Source organism: Triplophysa rosa, linkage group LG1, assembly GCF_024868665.1.
Source record: "Triplophysa rosa linkage group LG1, Trosa_1v2, whole genome shotgun sequence".
Taxonomy (NCBI): domain Eukaryota; kingdom Metazoa; phylum Chordata; class Actinopteri; order Cypriniformes; family Nemacheilidae; genus Triplophysa; species Triplophysa rosa.
Genome location: NC_079890.1, coordinates 24,509,949 through 24,529,989, shown reverse-complemented (window position 1 = coordinate 24,529,989; position 20,041 = coordinate 24,509,949). Strand labels below are relative to the sequence as shown.

The 20,041-nt window shown below is 39.0% G+C and overlaps 1 protein-coding gene across 1 annotated transcript in view; it reads left to right on the top strand.

The window, feature by feature from the left end:
• The window catches only part of itfg1 (integrin alpha FG-GAP repeat containing 1), a 143,752-nt gene that overhangs the window by 121,471 nt on the left and 2,240 nt on the right, over positions 1–20,041 (top strand). Inside the window, exons 15-17 of the mRNA XM_057346366.1 lie at positions 10,957–11,081; positions 14,856–14,938; positions 15,735–15,852. Coding sequence (XP_057202349.1) covers positions 10,957–11,081; positions 14,856–14,938; positions 15,735–15,852 — 326 coding nt within the window. The remainder of the gene's footprint in view (positions 1–10,956; positions 11,082–14,855; positions 14,939–15,734; positions 15,853–20,041) is intronic.

The following is a 20,041-nucleotide window of genomic DNA, read 5'->3' as shown; positions in this document are numbered from 1 at the left end:
GTTGTGTGTGTGTGTGTGTGTTGATCTAGATAATTTATGGCTCCAACCCCCATTTGCCACAGTAACTATTTTACTGAGTAAGATAGCAAGCACATGACAAAATCACACAGCTTAATGATTTAATGAAAGAAAACACTTATTGATTATATTGATATTTAAATCATACTTTTATCTGAAAAATATTCCCACAGCATCAAACTGACCTATACTAGAGATAAGTACACATCAGTATGACCGGTTTTTGAGAGTTGTTTGTAAGATGTTTTGTTTCCTCAATGCTTGGTGTTTATATTGTATGTGAGTGGCCTCAACGATTCTGATCGACCACATTCAAGATCAGAGACGGAGGTACGAATGACCCTGTTCCACCTTTCTTACGCAGATAAGATTAACAGCGTAAAAACACAACGTTCTTTCAAAGTCTTTTTTGAAATGCATGACTGACCTTGAGCTCTCAGCAGAGACGTTACATAAACAGAAGGAAGGTTTTGGTTTTGTCCTGTGCTTTGCGACTTATTATCATACGTGATGTCTGATGTCCGTATCTTTTGTGTAGTCCTGTGTGAGGGTGTGTGTGTGAGGCGGAGACTGTACTGAAGAGTTGGACATTTTCCCAGCAGAGAACAGGTTGTGACAGAGCTATTTCAAAGATAAATGACTGAGTGGCTAAAAGGACAAAAATTATCTGCAGATAACTGGAAATAATAGTTTTGGGGAGCTTCCGTGCTGCATGCTTGTAGAAAGATTTTTTTTTAAGATGAATTACGTTATGCTTTTACCAGACTTTCCACACTAGTCTGTCTAAAGAGACAGAGATCTGTCTAAAGAAATGATAATCCATTCTCTACATTTATTGCATAATCCTTCACTAGTCAGAGGTTTCTGTTATCTTAAATATCTCTCGATTCCCATTCTCTCTCTCTCTCTCTCTCTCTCTCTCTCTCTCTCTCTCTCTCTCTCTCTCGCCCACTCTCTCACAATCTCTCTCTCTCTCTCTCTCTCTCTCTCTCTCTCTCTCTCTCTCTCTCTCTCTCTCTCTCTCTCTCTCTCGTCTTCGTCTATAAAGCAATAATCATAAATGACATCTTTAAAAGCAGGCACAGCATAAAGGTTAATTGAAAATGTTTGGCATTGAAAGAAATGTCACTGTCACTTCCGTGTCCAACTGTGTCTGGGTTAAATGACATATTTAGAGATGGCGGTCTGAATTGAAAATATCACAGTGGGTATGTTGTTCTTGATTGTTTTTGTTTCTCTTTTCTACCACTGCTCTGGAAGCCGAATATAAATGATCAAAATATATCAGAATATGAAATTCTGTCTGGCTATCTGCCTGCTCAACCTGTCTATATTGGTCTGTTGCTTGATCTTCACACGAAAGCTCACATAAAGCATTGCAGGTGGATAGAGTTCATGGGGGGACAGTGAGTAGTTAACACTCACACAGAAAACACAGAGGAACAGATAAATAAAAGCAATCGCCGTTTCAGCGCAGAAACTTTTAGCCCTTTAGTGACACCGCGGCCCCATCGTCCCTGCGTGCTCCAGAGCTGAACTTCTAACTACAGCTCTGTGATCAATGTCCTGCTGTAATTGGAGAGATTGTGTCGGGTGTCTGGGGTCAGCTGAAGGACAGTAATGGGGTGTATGTTATGTGGGGATTGGAGAGCGGGCAGGTTGTATTAGGGATCTGCTGAGGCTCTTATTCTCCCGGGCTCTCATTGGCCAATAATGAGACACAGCACAGCAAGACTTATTGCACATTTAGACTGGAGCTCAGGACAAGGAGACTGTGGTATTTCTGCTGCTGTCTGCACTCGTTCACTCTCTCTTTGTTTAAGGTCAAAGCAACTGAGGACAAAGTAAGTAACTACAGATGCAGTTACGGCAACATTTATTCATGTATTAGGCTTAAAGCAGTTTAAAGCAACTGAAAATGATTGTGGTTTTCAAGTAGGGCTGCAACGACGCGTCGACGTCGTCTAATACGTCGACTACTAAAATACGCTTCGTATTATTTACGTTTATCTGCTGTAATAGCAGTTTCTGTTCCCGGGCGTGTGTAATTTAATCAGCAGAACAAGAGAAAGTATAATACACCCGACAAACAGCGATCGAGAGCCTCGGACGCAGTAAGTTAGTGAATGGACGGAGGAATTCCCCCTAACATTACCCCCAGAATGCGATCATCACAGCATGGACACGCAATCACAAACGGACGGAGAGGGGCACGTAGATGTAGACTTTCATAATAAATTACTTTTTTGTAATTTACTTTTTTGTAATGTAACTACGCTTTACATGAATGATTTACATTAACGCTATTGTACTAGTGTAAGTTAGTGTATGTGAACCTTTGCAGATTGTGACCCTGCTTAAATTACTCTTAAGCTTCAAAAAGGACTTACTATCATGTAACCTCCAATGCACTTTTTATGTCATTCGATAGCTTTATGCGAGGAATAAACCCATATAGCATAATGAAGAAACTCTGACCTCCGCTGGTGCTGTCTGTCAATCTCTAGTCAGCATGCGTGTGTACGGTGACGGTCAAGACGCTACTCTTTCCAACATGTTCCAATGTTTTCATTATTCTTCATAATGACAAGATGATAGTCTATGGTTTTGTTTAAAATGTATTGTGCTAGAGACTGTGCGTTAACGTTACTCGCTGAGTATAGCTTAGCTTATAAGCGGTCTGAATATGTTGCGTCTTCATACGAAATAACTCTTTTTAAACCTCTGATTTAACTGTATACTGTCGGATTGATGCAACGCACTATGTGTTAAACATGTAACATATCATCTCTTCTCGTGTGTTCTAACTATTATTTACTTCGGGGAGCAAAATGATCCCCGGGACTTCAGAAGGAGTAGGTGCTTTAAGCGGATCATTGTGCGTCCGGGATGCGCATAACTGTAAATAACGAAGCGAATGCATTAAGCGCATCATTCTGAGTTCCGGGTGCTCGGGCTCGCCTTAACGCCACTCTGCATTAGAGTCTTTTATACGGTGATAGTTTTGTACAATAAACAGAGACAGATAGTAGTATTTTACTTTTACTCAATTACATTATGAGACTGAAAATAGAGTCGGATATTACTTGGAGGAAAAAAATAAAGAGCATATATCATGCTCTAGTATTTCTTATACACATTTTTTAATGTTTTTACATTTAGTCATTTAGCAGACGCTTTTATCCAAAGCGACCTACAGATGAGGGAAACAATGGAAGCAATTGGAACAACATAAGGACAACAAAAAGCATAAGTGCAATAAAAAATCGGTATTTTTTTAAAACTACTTAATTAAAAGAAGATGGTGATTTTAATGTAAACACGGATTAAAATGTTAAAACAATATTTATTTATAAAATGTAGTGGAGTAAAAAGTATGATTTGCTTTATAATGTAAGAAAATACTAGAATTTATTGTTTATTTGCAAAATTTGCCAAAGGATTAATAAAGTAATCCAAAAAATCTTTATTAGATTAATAAAAAATAATAATCGTTAGATTAGTCGACTGATCGAAAAATAATCGTTAGATTAGTCGACAATTAAAATAATCGTTAGTTGCAGCCCTATTTTCAAGTAAATGGAATATTTACTATAATAACTCGCTGTTAAATCTGTTTGTTAAATTATGTACTCAATCTGCCTAATTTAAATAGAACCTACAGTTCCATGAGCAATACTCTTAAGACCAATTAAAGTGAAAGTTCACCCAAAGATGAAAATTCTTTCATCATTTACTCACCCTCTTGTCATTTCAAACCTGTATGACTTTCTTTCTTCTGCAGAACACAGAAGAAGATATTTTGAAGAATGTGGGTAATCGAACAACGGCCGTAGCCATTCACTTCTATTGTATGGGCACAAAACCAAGGCAACTGAATGGGTGCTGCCGTTGTTTGTATTGTAATAACAAGATAGTGAGTAAATAATAATAGAATTTTCATTTTTGGGTGTACTATCCCTTAAAGAGTTCATTTGGACCCTCAAGCCGTCACGGGTGTATATGGCTTTAAGTTTTTTATGACTTTTAGTGGATCACAATTGGAGGTATATTGAATAATAACATTGAATAATATCTCTTCCCAGCTTGGTAATGGCACTGAATTGAGACCCAGTTTTTGAAGCTCCAAAAAGCGCATATATCCGTCATAAAAGTAATACATACAACTCCAAGGTTAAATGTCCAGGGTTAATACATGTTTCATGACACAAAATGATACATTCGTGAGCAAAAACTATAGGTTTAAGATTTGTTGAGCCTGGGCGCGGCCATTTTAAGTTAGAACAGTGATATTCTTGTTCATATCCAAACATGAATACATAAGCTCAACATTTTTATCGCTCATCTATTTTTTGCTCACAAATGTATAATTTCGCGTCATGAGGCATGTATTACCCTTGACATGTAACCCTGGAGCTGCGTGGATTACTTTTATGATGGATATATGCATTTTTTGGAATGGGTCACTTGGTCTCTATTCACTTGCATTACAAAGCCAGGAACAGCCAGGATTTCATTACTATTGCTCCAAATGTGTTCACAACTAGGATGGCATGAGGATGAGTAAATTATGGCAAAAATGTCATTCTAGGATAAACTGTTCCTTTAAGAATTAATTTGTCTGTAAATACCATCACAAAATAAAACATTTGAATACAAAATTATACAAAAAATACAAATCCAACTAGCCAAAAATGTTCTGTGTTTAAAAATGTCATACTCAATACTCCTCTTTCTTTTCTTTTATGCGTGTTGTATGTTGCCTGAAGGTAAATCTGTGTATGTATGTGTGGGGAAGCCTCTTAAATCACATCTCAAGATAATATGGTACTTCAGAGTGCTGTTTTCATGCTTGTTTAATTGGACTGACCCTTGCGGTGCAAGGCTAATGAATGAGAAGTGTAAATAACCAAAGAGAATATGAGCAGGCAAGGGTGAAGTACGGAAGCAAACATGAGAGGATGCAGAGCAGGGACTGATGGGGACGAAGAGAAGATCCAGATCGATATGGAGCTCAGGCCTGTTCTCATTAATTAGCCAAATGAATGTGGCATATAATGAATCTTCAGAGTGAGGGATACGCAGAGACAAATTCTTAAATGTCCTCTGCATATCCGGCCGTATCCAAACCCGGAAAGAATCTGCTGATTGTTTAGCATTTCCTGTATTGATTTTGGGAAGAATATCTGCAGATTCCTGGTGAATGGATTTAAAATGATTAAATATGGTAAACAGATCTCGACAGTCTTATTGGTAGCCGAAAGCACAGTTATATTATCCCAAAAATTTCATAAACAAATGTCCAAGGGCTAGAGGAGGTGGTGTGAAATTTAATGAAGAGAAGTACAGTGTGGAAATCTGAAAAGTTTTCTGTGAAGCTGTGCAGGTGCAGGTTCCATGTGGGTGGGCTCTTATCCATCATGCTTGGAAAAGCATCCGGTTTTATACGCAGTTTCAATCTGATGCACGTTTAAAGTCTAATACCTGTAACTGTTTTGTCTCTGTTCCTCCTCATTGGCCCTGGCACATATAGGCTGTAAAGTGAAGTGTAGTTGAGCCCAGCCGCAAGAGTGAGAAGTGCGATTAGTATCGATCACTGCTTTTGTTCCTCTCTGAATCCCCAAATCTCAGATCTCCACCACAGCGAATAGAGACCCTCACACGTACACAAGCCCGCCGGATTATCCTCTCTCCCTCCATCTTTCTCTAACCATCTATCCTGTCCTGTGAGCGGAAATCACTTTCTTTTTAATCACTCAGCTTAAAATATGAGCAGACACACTCGTCCTGACTCCGAGTACATATGTCTTTATTACGTCGTCGATCGTCATGGTGACAGCGCAACGGAAGGTTTTTTTCCATCTCGGCTGGTGTTACTTCGCCCTCTGTCTCCGTGTCTCACTCCAATCCATCAAAATCACAAAGCGAGTGCGTTTACACTCATCATCACACATACCGTATCATCTGCTTTCTCCCCACGAAGAGCAAAGGCTCTGGAGAACTATACTGATAATGACCTTCCTTTTGAAGCTGTTTTCTCCTTAATTGATCTGAAAACCTTGTTTCTGCTACAGGACAACTTGAAGTTAGTCCATTATTTTTATTGCATACATGCATACAGTCGCAGAAGAAAGAAGAAAGTGAGAGGTTTGACCTGATGCAGGTCTTTCTTCTATAATTACATTGCTGTCTCTCTCTCTCTCTCTCTCTCTTTAGCTGTTACAAGACGGAAGATTCAGAGCAGCATTATTGGTGCAATAAAGTAGGTTATATGTTGGCCAGGCATTTGTAATCATTACTGTAATCAATACAAATATACAGTGAGAGGTCTAGAAGATTATTATGTACAAGAGTGTGTACCAAAGTTATAAGTCCCAAGAGTGCGTATATTGGCTTTTTACAACATAATTTAATGCAGCTCATTTAATTTGTGTTTCATAAAAGCATTTAATTTACATATCAGATTTATCACAACAACTTTTAGCGTAGCTCATCAAATTATATATATATTTTACTTTAGAAAATTCTAAATTAGTATATTGTTTTGTTTTGTTTTGTTTTGTTTTGTTTTTCCAATTTTGTAATTTCCAATTTGCAAACTTTTGTCTAATGTGAAGTGATGTTCTTTAGTGTGTTGTTCATGCAATTACATTGTGGCTATGCAGATTTACTAAACATGCTGTTTCAAATGTCAAAAAAGTGCAAATGGGAGTGGAAATTTCTGCGGTTGATTGACTAACAAAAAACATAGAAAAACACAGGTTCAATATCTCATTCCCATAATGACCAACGCAATCTACTAAGAGCGGCGCAAATTAGCGCAGAGTTTAAGACATGCTTTTTGGGGCGTTAAATAAAGCTGCAAATAGCAGTACAATGATGAGCGTAAACCTTAGTAAATCTTGTTGCGTGATTCATTTAAATACTCTCCTCCCATAAAGTTTGCATATGCAATAAGGTCAATAGCAAAAACAGCTGCATTTTCACTGCGTGTCCATAGTAAATACAGACATTCGTTTTTTTATGCCAAAAGAGGTGTTTGCGTTGCCGTTAAGCTGTTAGTAAATCTGGCCCTAGGTGTTATCTTTTGGTAATTTAGGGCTTTCAGGGCTCTGTATGTCACTTTGGTTTAGGTGAGTTTGGATTTTATTGGCCGGTTATGGGTGTTTTTATTAAAACTGATTATAATTTTGACTCTTCAGACATTGTTTAAAGCTTTGCTGCTTTAATGGAATATTTTTTGCACAATTGTGCCTGCAGAGTCTCTGATGGCTGTTTGGTCGTTTTGGAATATGGTCATTTTTGTGTTTTGAGGTCAAGAAGCTTCTAAAGGCTCCATGGTGAGATTATCTGTAAACAACACATTTGACTTAAGAATCAAGCGAAGGCCTGTTAGCACCAAGTCAGATGTTTTTGCTGCGAAATTTGTGTGGGAAAAATTATATTTAAAAATTATTCTGAAAATCTATATTTCTTCCCCCTCGGGACCTAGGATACTTTTACAGTTTTGTCAAAATTGCAATTGGGACCTAAAACGGAGTATCCAAACTTTGCTTAGAGAGTGACTGAAATTTTGGGGAAAATTCAGAAAGCAAGTACAAAAGATTGTTTGTAAATATTTAATCATTTCATGTCATTTAGTTCAAATTGTTTATCTTCCATCCCCCATGCCCGTTATTTCATTCTGGTTTAAGTGGCCATGTTTTCACTCTGCTGTTTTGCGGGACGGTGGCGTGATAAGATGGGAAATGCTGCTGGGGCTCTCTGGTAGCCTCTACTTATCTCCCTCAGAGCAGACACGTGTCGCTACACACAAATCAGTGTCTGGATCAGGCCGCCATTTTGACTCTGTGGCTCAGCAAGCGGCTGTTTCTCTGTAACCTCTCTAATCCCTCAGGCCCAGGCAGCATCGCCACCATTTGTTCCTTTTATCGCTCCACAAGCGCCCAATCGAGAGGGCAACAAATGGTTTCTATAGCGACGCTAGACCCAAGATCATTTAACACACAGGTTTGCTTGGGGAGATGATCTGGGCTGTTGGGTTTAGGATGACTGTGTGTGTGTGTGGATGACAGAGTCTCATTGCTTCTAATGCAATGTATTGTATATTTTGCAGTCTATTTATGAAGTGTGTATTGCGGATAGCTAGTATTTGTGAAGTTAGAGACAGGTACACTGGTCAGCCATTTATCCTTTTTCTCAATCGCTCTCAAAAATGCTTTCCACCTGCCTGTTAGATTTAAGAGATTCTCTGTCTCTCTCTCTCTCTCTCTCTCTCTCTCTCTCTCTCTCTCTCTCTCTCCCTCCCTCCCTCTCTCTCTCTGCATAAGAGTGCATCAGAGTGCATACTCTACCTAAATGGTAGTACCGCTGTAGATTTTGAGAGAATGAGTGCCCTTACACTTGTAGGGAGTGTAGTTGAGTGAGTGTGTGAGTGGGTGTGCGTGTAGGAGGAGCCACAGCTCTAGCTTGTATCGCACCTCTGCATGTATTTGGCTCAATCCTCTTTGTGTCCCAAGCGAAGGTTTGGGTGGGCAACATATCACCCTGCACACATTGTTGTTTTGGTGTTTTGGTCGACCAAACCAGGCTCTAGCCAAACATTCTTACACTATCGCAAGAGACTGTTTGTATCTGTTTACAAATACACAAAGCACAGAGTAATGTGGCTAAATTGATTTTTCTTCAGTTGAGTAGTGTTGTTCAGTGAAGAACGCAGTGAAAGTTATGTCTTTATGAGCTTCAACATTTGATGGATTGCAGTGCACTGAACTAAGAAGAACCAATATTCTACAGAAGATTATGAAACCACAATATCAACATCTCAGCAGGCAATATCAGTGACATCTCAGTTTTTCTTGATAATTTTATTTTCTTGAAAATATGATACCACAGCAAAAACTAAAATGCTATCAAGCTCACATTTTCTTAAAATAGTTAAATACTTGTTAACAAATGAAATGAAAGCATCCTGGTTCTGAGGACCTATACACCACTGAACCATAGGACAAGGATTATGAACGCTAGTTAAGTATATTTGGTCCTGTGTAAACAACAAGGCGGAAAGTATAGATCTGATACTTTGACACGTACCTCATTTTTGCACTGATTCATTATATTCACTTTGGGCAAACCTAGTGTAACACTGGCATCTTACAAGAGTTGGACATTTGGTCAAGAAGCACACTGACCATCATACACAGAGAGAGAGAGAGTATTAGTATTGACGCAAATGACTTCTTTGGATCATTCATAACCTTCAGTAATATTGGCATTGTTCAAAGGAGCAGGACTGAACTGGTCTTGTTTTATCCAAGGAGTTCTTTCCTGGACAGAGAAATTCACTCTTTGTACATTTTTCATCATTTGGCCTAATGGATTCACAAATCACATCCAGAATTTCAGTACCGCTAATATGTGCCAATATAAACGTTATAAGCACACAGTCCACTCTCTCTCTCTCTCTCTCAATCTCTCTTTCCTCTTTGCTATAATGGGAAATTAGCTTACGCACATCTCATTGTTCCTGATTAAGGCAGTCCTGGCATCTCTTACAAACTGACTGTTCCCTAGATGGAGTGTGTTTCAACAGGACACATAAAGTGGACCAACTGTTAGTTCGGATTGATTTCAAGTATCCTTGTGTTGTAAACTCTGACACCTATAAGACCTCAGGCATAGCTTTAGTTTTATCCAGCACAGATGGACTTCTACCAAACCACAGCATCATTTACTTGGCCCCGCCCATACAGAAAAGACACACGAAATTCACATGTGCAAAAAACACATGTGATCACATGTGAAATGTGTGTTTTTGGAACATTTTGGTGTGAATTCCATGTGAATTCCCACGTGAAACCCGTGGGATAACATGTAAAAACCCATGGGATAACATATGCGACCTGTCTCCACATGTGATCACATGTTCTTCACGTCACCACATGTTGCACATGTCATCCCATGGGTTTTTAACATGTTATCCCATGGGTTTCACGTGGGAATTCACACCAAAATGTTCCAAAAACACACATTTCACATGTGATCACACGTGTTTTTTGCACATGTTAAACACATGTTGTATACATGTGATCACATGTGAAAAACATGTGAAATTCATGTGTCTTTTCTGTAAGGGCGTGTACTTATAAATCCTTGTTACTTCTATCTTTAAACTTCTATCTTTAAACTTTTGCCTGAAAAATCGTGTTTTTTTTCACATTTTGGACCATTTGATCTAGAAAAAAATATTGCTGCCTTAAGTTTTTAAAAGGACAGTTCACCCAAAAATTAAAATTCTGTCATCATTTACTCGCCCTCGAGTTGTTCCAAATCTGTATAAATATAAAAAGATATTTGGAATTATGCTTATAACCAAACAGTTCTTGGACACCATTGACTATTACAATGGTAGTCAAAAGTGGCCCAGAACTGTTTGCTTTCCAACATTCTTCAAAATATCTTCATTTTTGTTCAACAAATCAAAGAAAATGATAAAGCAATTTTTCTTAGTCAATCAATGGAGGCCAAGAAATGTTTGGTTACAAGCATTCTTCCAAATATCTTTCTCTCTGTTCATCAGAACAAAGAAGTTAAGATTTGGAACAACTTGAGGGTGAGTAAATGATGCCAGAATTTTCATTTTTGGGTGAACTGTTCCATTAAGTACAATCAAATTGGCTTCACAAGTCATTTCAAAAAGTTGATGTAACTTTAAGGCTTGTTTATGAATAACACTAATGGCAAGTCTTTGTTCTGTTCCCTTCTCCTCCATCTACTCCTCCTCCTCTCGCACCTGTTCATGTACTGTTCCTATTTTCTCCATACTTCTACTTTTCCCTCACACTTTGCCGTTCACCCACTTACCTTTTACTCCTCCACCCTCAATCTTATTATCTCCACTCTCTCTCTCTCTCTCTCTCTCTCTCTCTCTGTCTGCAGCCGGGCAGCTCAGCCAGTCGGCTCATCTCTCTCTCCAGCTGCCCTACACAGTGCTGGGTCTGGGGCGCAGTGCCAACTTCCTGGATCACCTGTTTGTGGGCATCCCCCGGCCCCTTGGAGTGAAGGTACAGACATACATTCTCACACATGCTCACACACTCACAGCATATGGAGGGAGGGAGGTGGGAATCATGAGCAGACAAGCCCCAGGAGGGGAAGAGCATGCAGATGGCCTGGTTCATTTCTACCTGCTCACTCTTACTGTGTCTGAGAGGAGAAAAAAAACTTGTTTCTAACATGCTGTATATACGCCTGATTAACAGCTGATTATAGGCATCCACATCAGCTTTTGCACCTTCTGTAGATTAACTAGCAACATCAAGGTCATTTAATTTCCAAAAAAAAAGAAGTTTGGAAGAAATTATTATTGTTGTTGTTTGTTTTTCCATCATTTTGCCTTCATCTGTTTGTAGTTGAAAAATTGCAATTGAAATGTCCCACAGACTCTCTCCTACCCACCACTTCCTCTAAAATTTCTCCAGTGTTGCTCATTGAAATGTAAGACGTCGACTTCCTCTGCTGTCAGTGAGCTAAACAGAGGTCTTTATCAAACAGCGATTAGAATTGCAGATTTGATTTACCAACACATATATTCACGCACAGATACACGCTCATACATACACACGTTTACAGATCTTGTGGATGGGCAAAGCTCACATACAGTACAGCAATTTGCAGTGTTGTCTTTTTGTACCCTATAAAAACAAGGGGGAATGAGAGCAGAAGATTTTGTCAGAGTGTTTTCTAACAAAGGCTCTGCATATGTGGTTGTTTTTGTGACACAGATGAATGTTTCTGTACAGCATACTCATACTGATACAGTAGCTGAGGTTTGGGCTCTGAACTCATGTGTAGATGGAAAAGCTCTTCAGTTTTCTCAGTTTTGTATCTCTAATCTTTAAGTGCTTCAGTACTACTCTGGTTGTCAAGTCAAAAGAATGTTCAGGAAAACACATTGCATAGATGAAGGGATATAACACAGTATAATTTCACCACACACAGATATTCAATATTTTTATTTGACATTATTTAAAGTCAGCATGAAATGGAAGTTGCAATGGTGTTTTCTTCAGAAGAGTGATATATATGTGAGTGTAACCAAAGTCGTTTACGGAAGTCGTGCCACTCGGCGGCCATGTTTGCAACGCCACTGGGCACCTATTTACATCATAGAAAGTACACAGTCTTATCTACTTGAATGGGGCAAGGCAGATATTTCTAAAATCGCTGGCAAAAATCACAATTATACAGCATATTTCTGATCAATAAACATGAACTGTATCATAACTTTGGTTTGATAAGCTTTAATTGCGATAAAAATCACCTTTTTCGAGGTCGTCTCTTCTACTGCGCCTGCGCACAGAGAATCGTCAGTCTTTATTAATTTGACGATTGGCTCATTTTACTGGAAGGTGGGATTTCCTATGCTAGAGCGGCCATATTTAGCGTTGCAATCCTCGCCATTCATTGTAACGGCATTGAAGTATATTGCTAATATTAATATCTTTGGTGTATTGAATAAAAAAAGAATGACCTGCACAGGTACATCATTTATCATTCATAAGCAATAAAAATTAGAATAACATTTTTCATTTCATGGTGACTTTATGCTTGAAACGTAAACGGTATTTTGACTGTCAAAAAAGTTGCATTGTATCATCAGTTCTGCAATAAGAAAAATTACAATAAATTAGACATTTATCATTAAGTTTGCTATTTTCTTTAGTGAAGTCAAGTGCAATATAATAGTATTGACAGTAACATTATTGGTATTTTATTGGTATAGTGTTAATACTACACATCAGGATAATATAAATAATGCCACTTGGACACGCCGCGACACGACAAAAGACAATAAAACCCATTGTAGTTTACATTTTGTCCACACTGGATGCGGCGCGAGGTGGCGGTTTTGCACCCATTTAACATTTTACCCTAAGAGCTAAAAATGGTTGCAAACTCTCTCTTTGAGTCCATATACACTTGTATTTTAAGTATGGTTCATTGGCCAACAAAGAGAGAACACAAAATAAACACAATTGAAGATGAATTTCACTAACAGCTTTACGTTTAATTTGAATAGATATTGCGATATCATTATCAGCACGATAATCTTGTAACGAAAACCTGATATTGTGACAGCCGTAGTTGTTATTCTATATTTTAAAAAGGCCCATCAAGTTTGCATTGCATAATCGCAATGGCTAAACACGTGGGTCCCTGAGCTGATCTCAAAACAGCAGTAGAGGGTCTCTGACTGTGACAGAACTTCCTCTCACGGCCTGTGCCCACGGTTGACCTCAGCAGTAGGCAGAGGCTTAACTCCCGCATGGGGACCAAATACCACCACATCCGTTTCATTTGCAAGCCTCATCCACACTCACTAAAGACACTTGCTTAAAATAACCACAGCAGAGCAAGACCCCACACGCTTCTTTTACTGAACTTGTGTGTGCGCCCATACTGCTTTCGTAGCGTTATGATAAATGTGTTGTCGGAAATTAAAATCTGTACCCCTGGAGGATTCCCTCCAAAAGACAGATTTCACGTTTTCTACTAATTGCTGTCGAGAAACAAGTTGAAGAGGGAAAATTACCTTTGTAATTGATAGAGGTAGCGTCTTCATAATACATTAAACCTCCCAGAGACTTCCTCTCCTCTAATGAACTTCTTTGCAAACAGCTGGGGGAATAGACAACTATTGATGCTGCTTCGTGTTTGCGGGCTTATTATCAGCAGGATGCACTAAAAACCATGAAATTTACTGCAAGTGGAATGCTCATTTCTGCCAGGCCAGTTCTTTAATTTCGTTACGGCTTAATTTTTATTAGTTTCTCGAGTAAATATTTAACAAATTGGCATTAGAGAGATACATCATTTGAAGTAGACATCATACGTGGAATCAAACAGGGTTAGCGGTTGAGGGATTCGATTGGGTTGCAGACAGTTTGAGGTAAGCAGGGTAGCCGAGCCACAGCAACGGATCTTTATAGATATTTTTAAAACTTGTATTAGTGTAGCTTTGATCACCTGCCTTCAGATGGCTCCTCCACCCACCCATCTGCACTTTAAAGTGATGCTGAATTCTCTAGATTCGTCTGTCTTGATCGCTTCGAGTAATAGCACAGCAGATTTACTTTTTGTTTAACGTTCGGCAATAGCTGTACCTGAAGCCTAGTTCCCTCTCTAACTTGCAAAAGCTTAGTTTAAGGGATGGTTCAGTCAAAAATGCTGTGATCATTTATTTACCCTCATCTTGTTTAAAACCTGTATATGGAACGCACAAGATGATATGTTGAGAAATTTCTCAAAGTAAACAAGTGGTTTTGTGTCCATACAATGGAAGTCAATGGGGTCCAGTGTTGTTTGGTTACCAACATTCTTCAAAATATCTTGTTTTGTCTTCTGCTAAAGAAAGCAAGTCATACAGGTTTGGAATGACAAGAGGATGAGTAAATTATGACAGAATTTTCATTTTGGGTGAACTATCCCTTTAAACACTGTTATTGTATGCCAAACTGGATGACTATTGATGTTGATATAGTGTATCAGCCATTATGCAAGTAATAGCTGTAGATGGGCGTGTATTAAACATGCCCTCTCCTCCTTAAGACGGGGTTCAATACTGTCCAATTACACAAAAATACAATCTCTTGCAAATCCTTGGTCTTTCAAAGAGACAGTAGATCATTTATAGTACATACTGTATTTGCCAAAGGATAGCTTCTGAAATGGAATGTGCTGTAATATCCATAACATTGATTGTTATATTGTTATTTTCGCTCTCGCTGTCTCTCTCTTTCCATATCAGTTATTTACTCTCTTGTTTTCTCTTGTAGGACATGAGGAAACAGGAGTGGACCGCTATCATTCCCAACTCCCAGCTCATTGTAATACCATACCCACAGAATGACCCTCGCAGGTACTCCCACCCGCACACACAGACTCAGATATCAGATCTGTACTACAGACATCATTTATGATTTCTCAAGTACACTGAACAAAGAGTTCCCTCTTTTATTATCAATATCAACCAAGCACCAGAGATCCAAATCCACCACTGACAAGCAAATAATGACGAACCTGTCAAAGTAATTAAAAGCAGTTTCGCATCCATCACATGAGTTAACCAGGACTGTGAGAAGGTGTTTCCTCGGGCATAAATATTTAATGTGTTTACCAGGGCCGACGAAATGTATCTTAATGAAGCTGTCCGCCAATGTTTAGCATAAATATTTGAGCAGCTCACTCGATTTCCCACAATTCCCCAGAGACTCCATCCACTCCGGCTTCTTCAGCTGCCGTTTTTCTTTCAAACTATTTATAATGATAAACCAAGTGCATCTCGCGCTGTTCTCTCCAGTAAATGTAGAGCGTTTGAGCTCTCTCGCTCGCTCTCCGTCTATTATTTTCTAAAGCGGCTCATCTTGATGTCCTGATGCTTCAGATTGTCAGTGAGCACGTCAGGACTGATTATATTTAGCTTTTCCAGGTACTTTGAGGCATCATATTAAAGCTTCAGCGTGAAGGTACGCTGGGCTAATACGAGTTTTTCCTAAGCGAAATAAACTCCACATGTCACTGTTGTTTAAGTATTAACGCAGGTTTGCTCTTTTTCAGAATGACGTTCACAGAACATAAAAATAATGCTCTGTGCGTGTGTTGCTGTTTCTAAACTTTTGAATTGTCTGTCTTTCTCCTGTTTCGTATCTGTGCAGTTGGAGTGCAAAGCTGTACCTAACCCCCAGTAATATAGTCTTACTGACTGCGATAGCATTGATTGGCGTGTGCGTCTTTATTCTCGTCATCATCGGGATACTGCACTGGAAGGAGAAGGTGAGATCCTGGATTCTTTTCATCTCTGCTTGTTATATTTTCAGCCGTAACTTTCCTCTCACTCACCTGTAGGTTTCTCTGATCTAAGTCCAGCATTGCACTTACTCACTCTTTCACTTTCTCTTCTGTCTGTTGAGCTGATTGAAACACAACCAATGATTGTGACTTCACTAGGGTTGTACAAAACGACCTATTTTCAAATTGACTAGCTGGTGGGTTGCTTAAATGACCGATTGGCTAATGGTTTCTAATTATAGCCTGTAGGACTAGAGTCAGTTTATTTTGACATTGATTGGATGCACATTTCTGAGGAGGCGTTTACAGTCAGAATAGAATGAATCAGAATTCAGGGGTCTGTTTTTAAAAGATAGGTTATATTTGACCTGTTGGGGCTGGAGGGTGAAGAGAAAACGTGTAAAATGCAACCCAACAGTGAAAGACATGTCTGAATGTGTATTTGAATGTGCAACAAAGCTAATTGCTTTACATGCAATTCGTACGTTTTTTTGTAAAAAAATAAAACAAAACAGTTATTAGTCCACATCAAACAAAAAATCTTGATTGACATCAGTATTGAGACTGGAACAAGAGTATTTCCGAGTGAAACAGAAAGGAGGGATTAATGGTCCAAGTCGCCAAACGGATGTCATCAGAGAAAGATCGCCTCAGAGCAGAGGACACTACCGAGCAAAAGTTTGGAATCACTTACTCATTCTTTATTAATATTTTTTTCCACATTTTAGAATAATAGTAAACCCATCAAAACCATGGAATAACACAACTGTAACTGTGGGAATTACAGTATATTGTCACCAAAAGAATCCAAAATACATGAACTGTTAGCATCTTCAAAGTAGCAACCCTTTGACTAGAATTCGCAAAATCGAACACTTGGCATTTTATCATCCAGCTTTTTGAGATCTTAAAACCCTAGGAAGCTTTTAAAAGAGCATTTCAGGAATTTCTGTTTATGCTGGACTCTTTTTGGGTGCTTTATGTTCATTTTTTTATATATATAAACTTTGTTTTCTAATGAAAGAAATGAATATGTTGGCACAATGTTGTATTTTTATCTACAAAAGTAATTTCAAACATTGAAACACACCTTGAGATGAAAACTCTCAGCTAATTCTAATTCAAGCAGCAACGCTTAATTTAAAGTGTATAAGAATAAAATGTTGATCCTGTAGTCGATAAATCAACTAGTTATTTGTTGACTAGTCTACTAATCAAGCATCTTAGACACATTCTAGACCTCACACAGATACCTGAGTGTGCACTGTGAGAATGTGGGTGAAGATGTGAGCAGATGGGCGTGTCTGTTTGTGGCCCTGCCCTCGGGCTCTCTCTGAGGTTGCTCATCACACACTGCTATGCCGCTAATTGCTTTGTTCTGTCCTTTCAGCATATCAAATCTGTTCCTCATTATCCCACACAACATGTCCTCCAGGGTGTTATGTGCGAGTTTGCACGCGTAAACCTGTGAGTTTGCATCCGTGTGTGTGGGAAGGTGACTGTTTTCATGTTCTGCTTTCTTATGTGCAGTCTATAAGTGTGAACCTTTAAATGTGATACAAGTGTATACCGAAAGGTGCGTCTTCACATTTGCTCAAGATGCACGTTTGGATGGTGCACCTGTATTTGAGAGACGCGTTCATGTAACTATAAATGTGATTGTGTTGTGTCCATCTCTTTTGGAGCTCTCACGGCGGTCCAGGCTGTGCTCCGTGTGCGCATGTGTGTGAGGAGCGGAGAGCTGTTCTGATGTTGGCGTCCTCTCAAAGCCATCTGCTGTGGGTGCCTGATTATGCGCGCTGAAAACCATAATTGCTCTCTGCTCAGGGAAGCGCTTCCCACTACACGACCTTCATTGGAGTTGACACTGCATTAAAATAACATGCCGGCTTCATATCTCTCTTCTTCAGCCCTGCAATTATATATTTGACAAAAAGAAAGCGAGAGAGAAGGTAAGCGTAGAGAGGGAATATTTTGTCTCTTTGTCTTCATGACTGCTTAAAGACACATTGAGTGATGCACACGTTCAGGTGACGATTAGCACTGCTCTTTTATTCAGTTGTTATATGGTTTCCTTCGCCTGTCTGAGAGAAACTGCACAGCTCAGATTCTCCACAGCATCTGATGCTGCCGAGCCGTGTCGACGGCAGGAGGTCCGATATCACATGCTGCTGCATTACCAGGCTGTAACACATTATCTCTCTGTTTTTGTGACTCTCACAATCCAAATGTATCCAAACATGCTTTGATTTTTATGTAAGATATGGGTTGGAAAGTCACATGTGGAGCTGTGAAAATGTCAGCCCTGTTACACAGGATGATTCCCATACTCATGTGACCCCTCATGAAAATTGCAAGTTACTTTCTTGCTTTCTTCCTTTCTTTCTTTCTGAAGATACAGTAAGCATTGGCTGATAAATATAACTTATGGTGATAATAGCCTAAATGTACTGTAAATTAAAGTGTGTTATCTCTTTCTGTCTCGCACGCCCTCTCTCAGCATCCTATCTTCATCGCTTTAGCCCCCCCATGACAGCTTGTAATTGAAGTAGCTTTAGCAGATAAGAGAGGGCAACCTTTAGTGCCTGTGAAAACCGCATTTGAAGAGGAAGAGGATTGTTCCATCTCTGCGGACCTTTCCATTTGCATGTCTGTAAGAGCACCACAATATTAAGAAAAGACAGATTTCTTTGTCTATTACTTCTCTTCAGTGTCAGTTCCATGTCCAATGTGAAGAAACAGTTACAGTAGGGAGGTGCTGAGGTGTTCTCAAACATTTACATGTCTGCATGGGGCTGGAACACAACTCATGTAGCAGCATCCTTGCGTCCAAATGTTTTTGGTTCAAAAAATGCATCTGTGCCATGTCTACAAAGGATTTATCAAAATCTGCTGCTTCATCTCTACCATCCAAATAGCCTATTAAAGCTACAGCATATTGGCACAATTGTCACAATTTAAAATTCATTTTATTTTGTTTAAGATTATTGTCTGGTTGGTTGTAAAACAAAAAAGATGTGCCATTACTCTTGCAACCCATTAAAAATGACAAGAATCGTACAGGTCTGCTTTATTATTGTTTAATATATAATTAAATAAATAAACTGAAATAGAGACAAAACTGCATAACAATACAAAGATAGTCTAGGCAACCTGTGGCTTTTATAATCAAATAAGCTGAAGGTCACTATGGAAAGCATGATTTTGATATGAACTAGTCCGTGTGAAAATGCCTCCAGGTCAACACGGCTGCATCTAATCCTCCACGTGGGAGATTGCGGGTGCGCGCGGGTCATGTGAATGTCAGCCTGTCAGGTTATTGATGTACTGTAAATCGCCTATGGCTCCAGCGGTTCTTGGGTTGTGGGCATGTATGTGCATCTCAGCCTTGAGGTGTACATGTTGGCAAGCACATGTCAATCTTAGTGTGTGCTGAAAGCCTTCAGATTGCATTGATGCAGCACTGTACAAAATGACAAAGTATCCGATAAAAAAAGAGAATCATCACAATGTGAACACAGTGAGCTTTCTATTGATACTGTGGCTGTGTTATAGTTAAATATGTTTTTGCTGGCAGTTGATCGGACAAAGTTAGGAGAACTACAATGATCAAATATGCTACAGCTGTGAGTCTTGCCATGTCATAATCCAGAGCTTGAAATGTTTTTGTCACTAACTGCGTGATTAAAGGGACAGTTCACCCAAAAATAACAAATTCTGTCATCTTTTACTCACCCTCGAGTTGTTCCAAATCAGTCAACCAAACAGTTCTTGCCCACCATTGATTACCATAGTAGAAAAAAATGACATTGGTAGTCAAAAGTGTTCAGAACTGTTTGCTTTCCTACATTCTTCAAAATATCTTCTTTTGTGTTCAGCAGAACAAAGAAATTTATAAAGCAATTGTTCCTACTATGGTAGTCGATGGTGACCAAGAACTGTTTGGTTACGAGCATTCTTCCAAATATCTTTCTTTGTGTTCATCAGAACAAAGACATTTATACAGATTTGGAACAACTTGAGAGTCAGTAAATGAAGACATTTTTATTTTGGGGTGTACTGTTCCTTTAAGTCAAGCTCTCATAACAGAGAAATCAATATATCTGTGACTGCCTGTGACTCACTAAAAACAGTTACGGGATGGGAAATGCACATGAGCCCACAGGTATGTGTC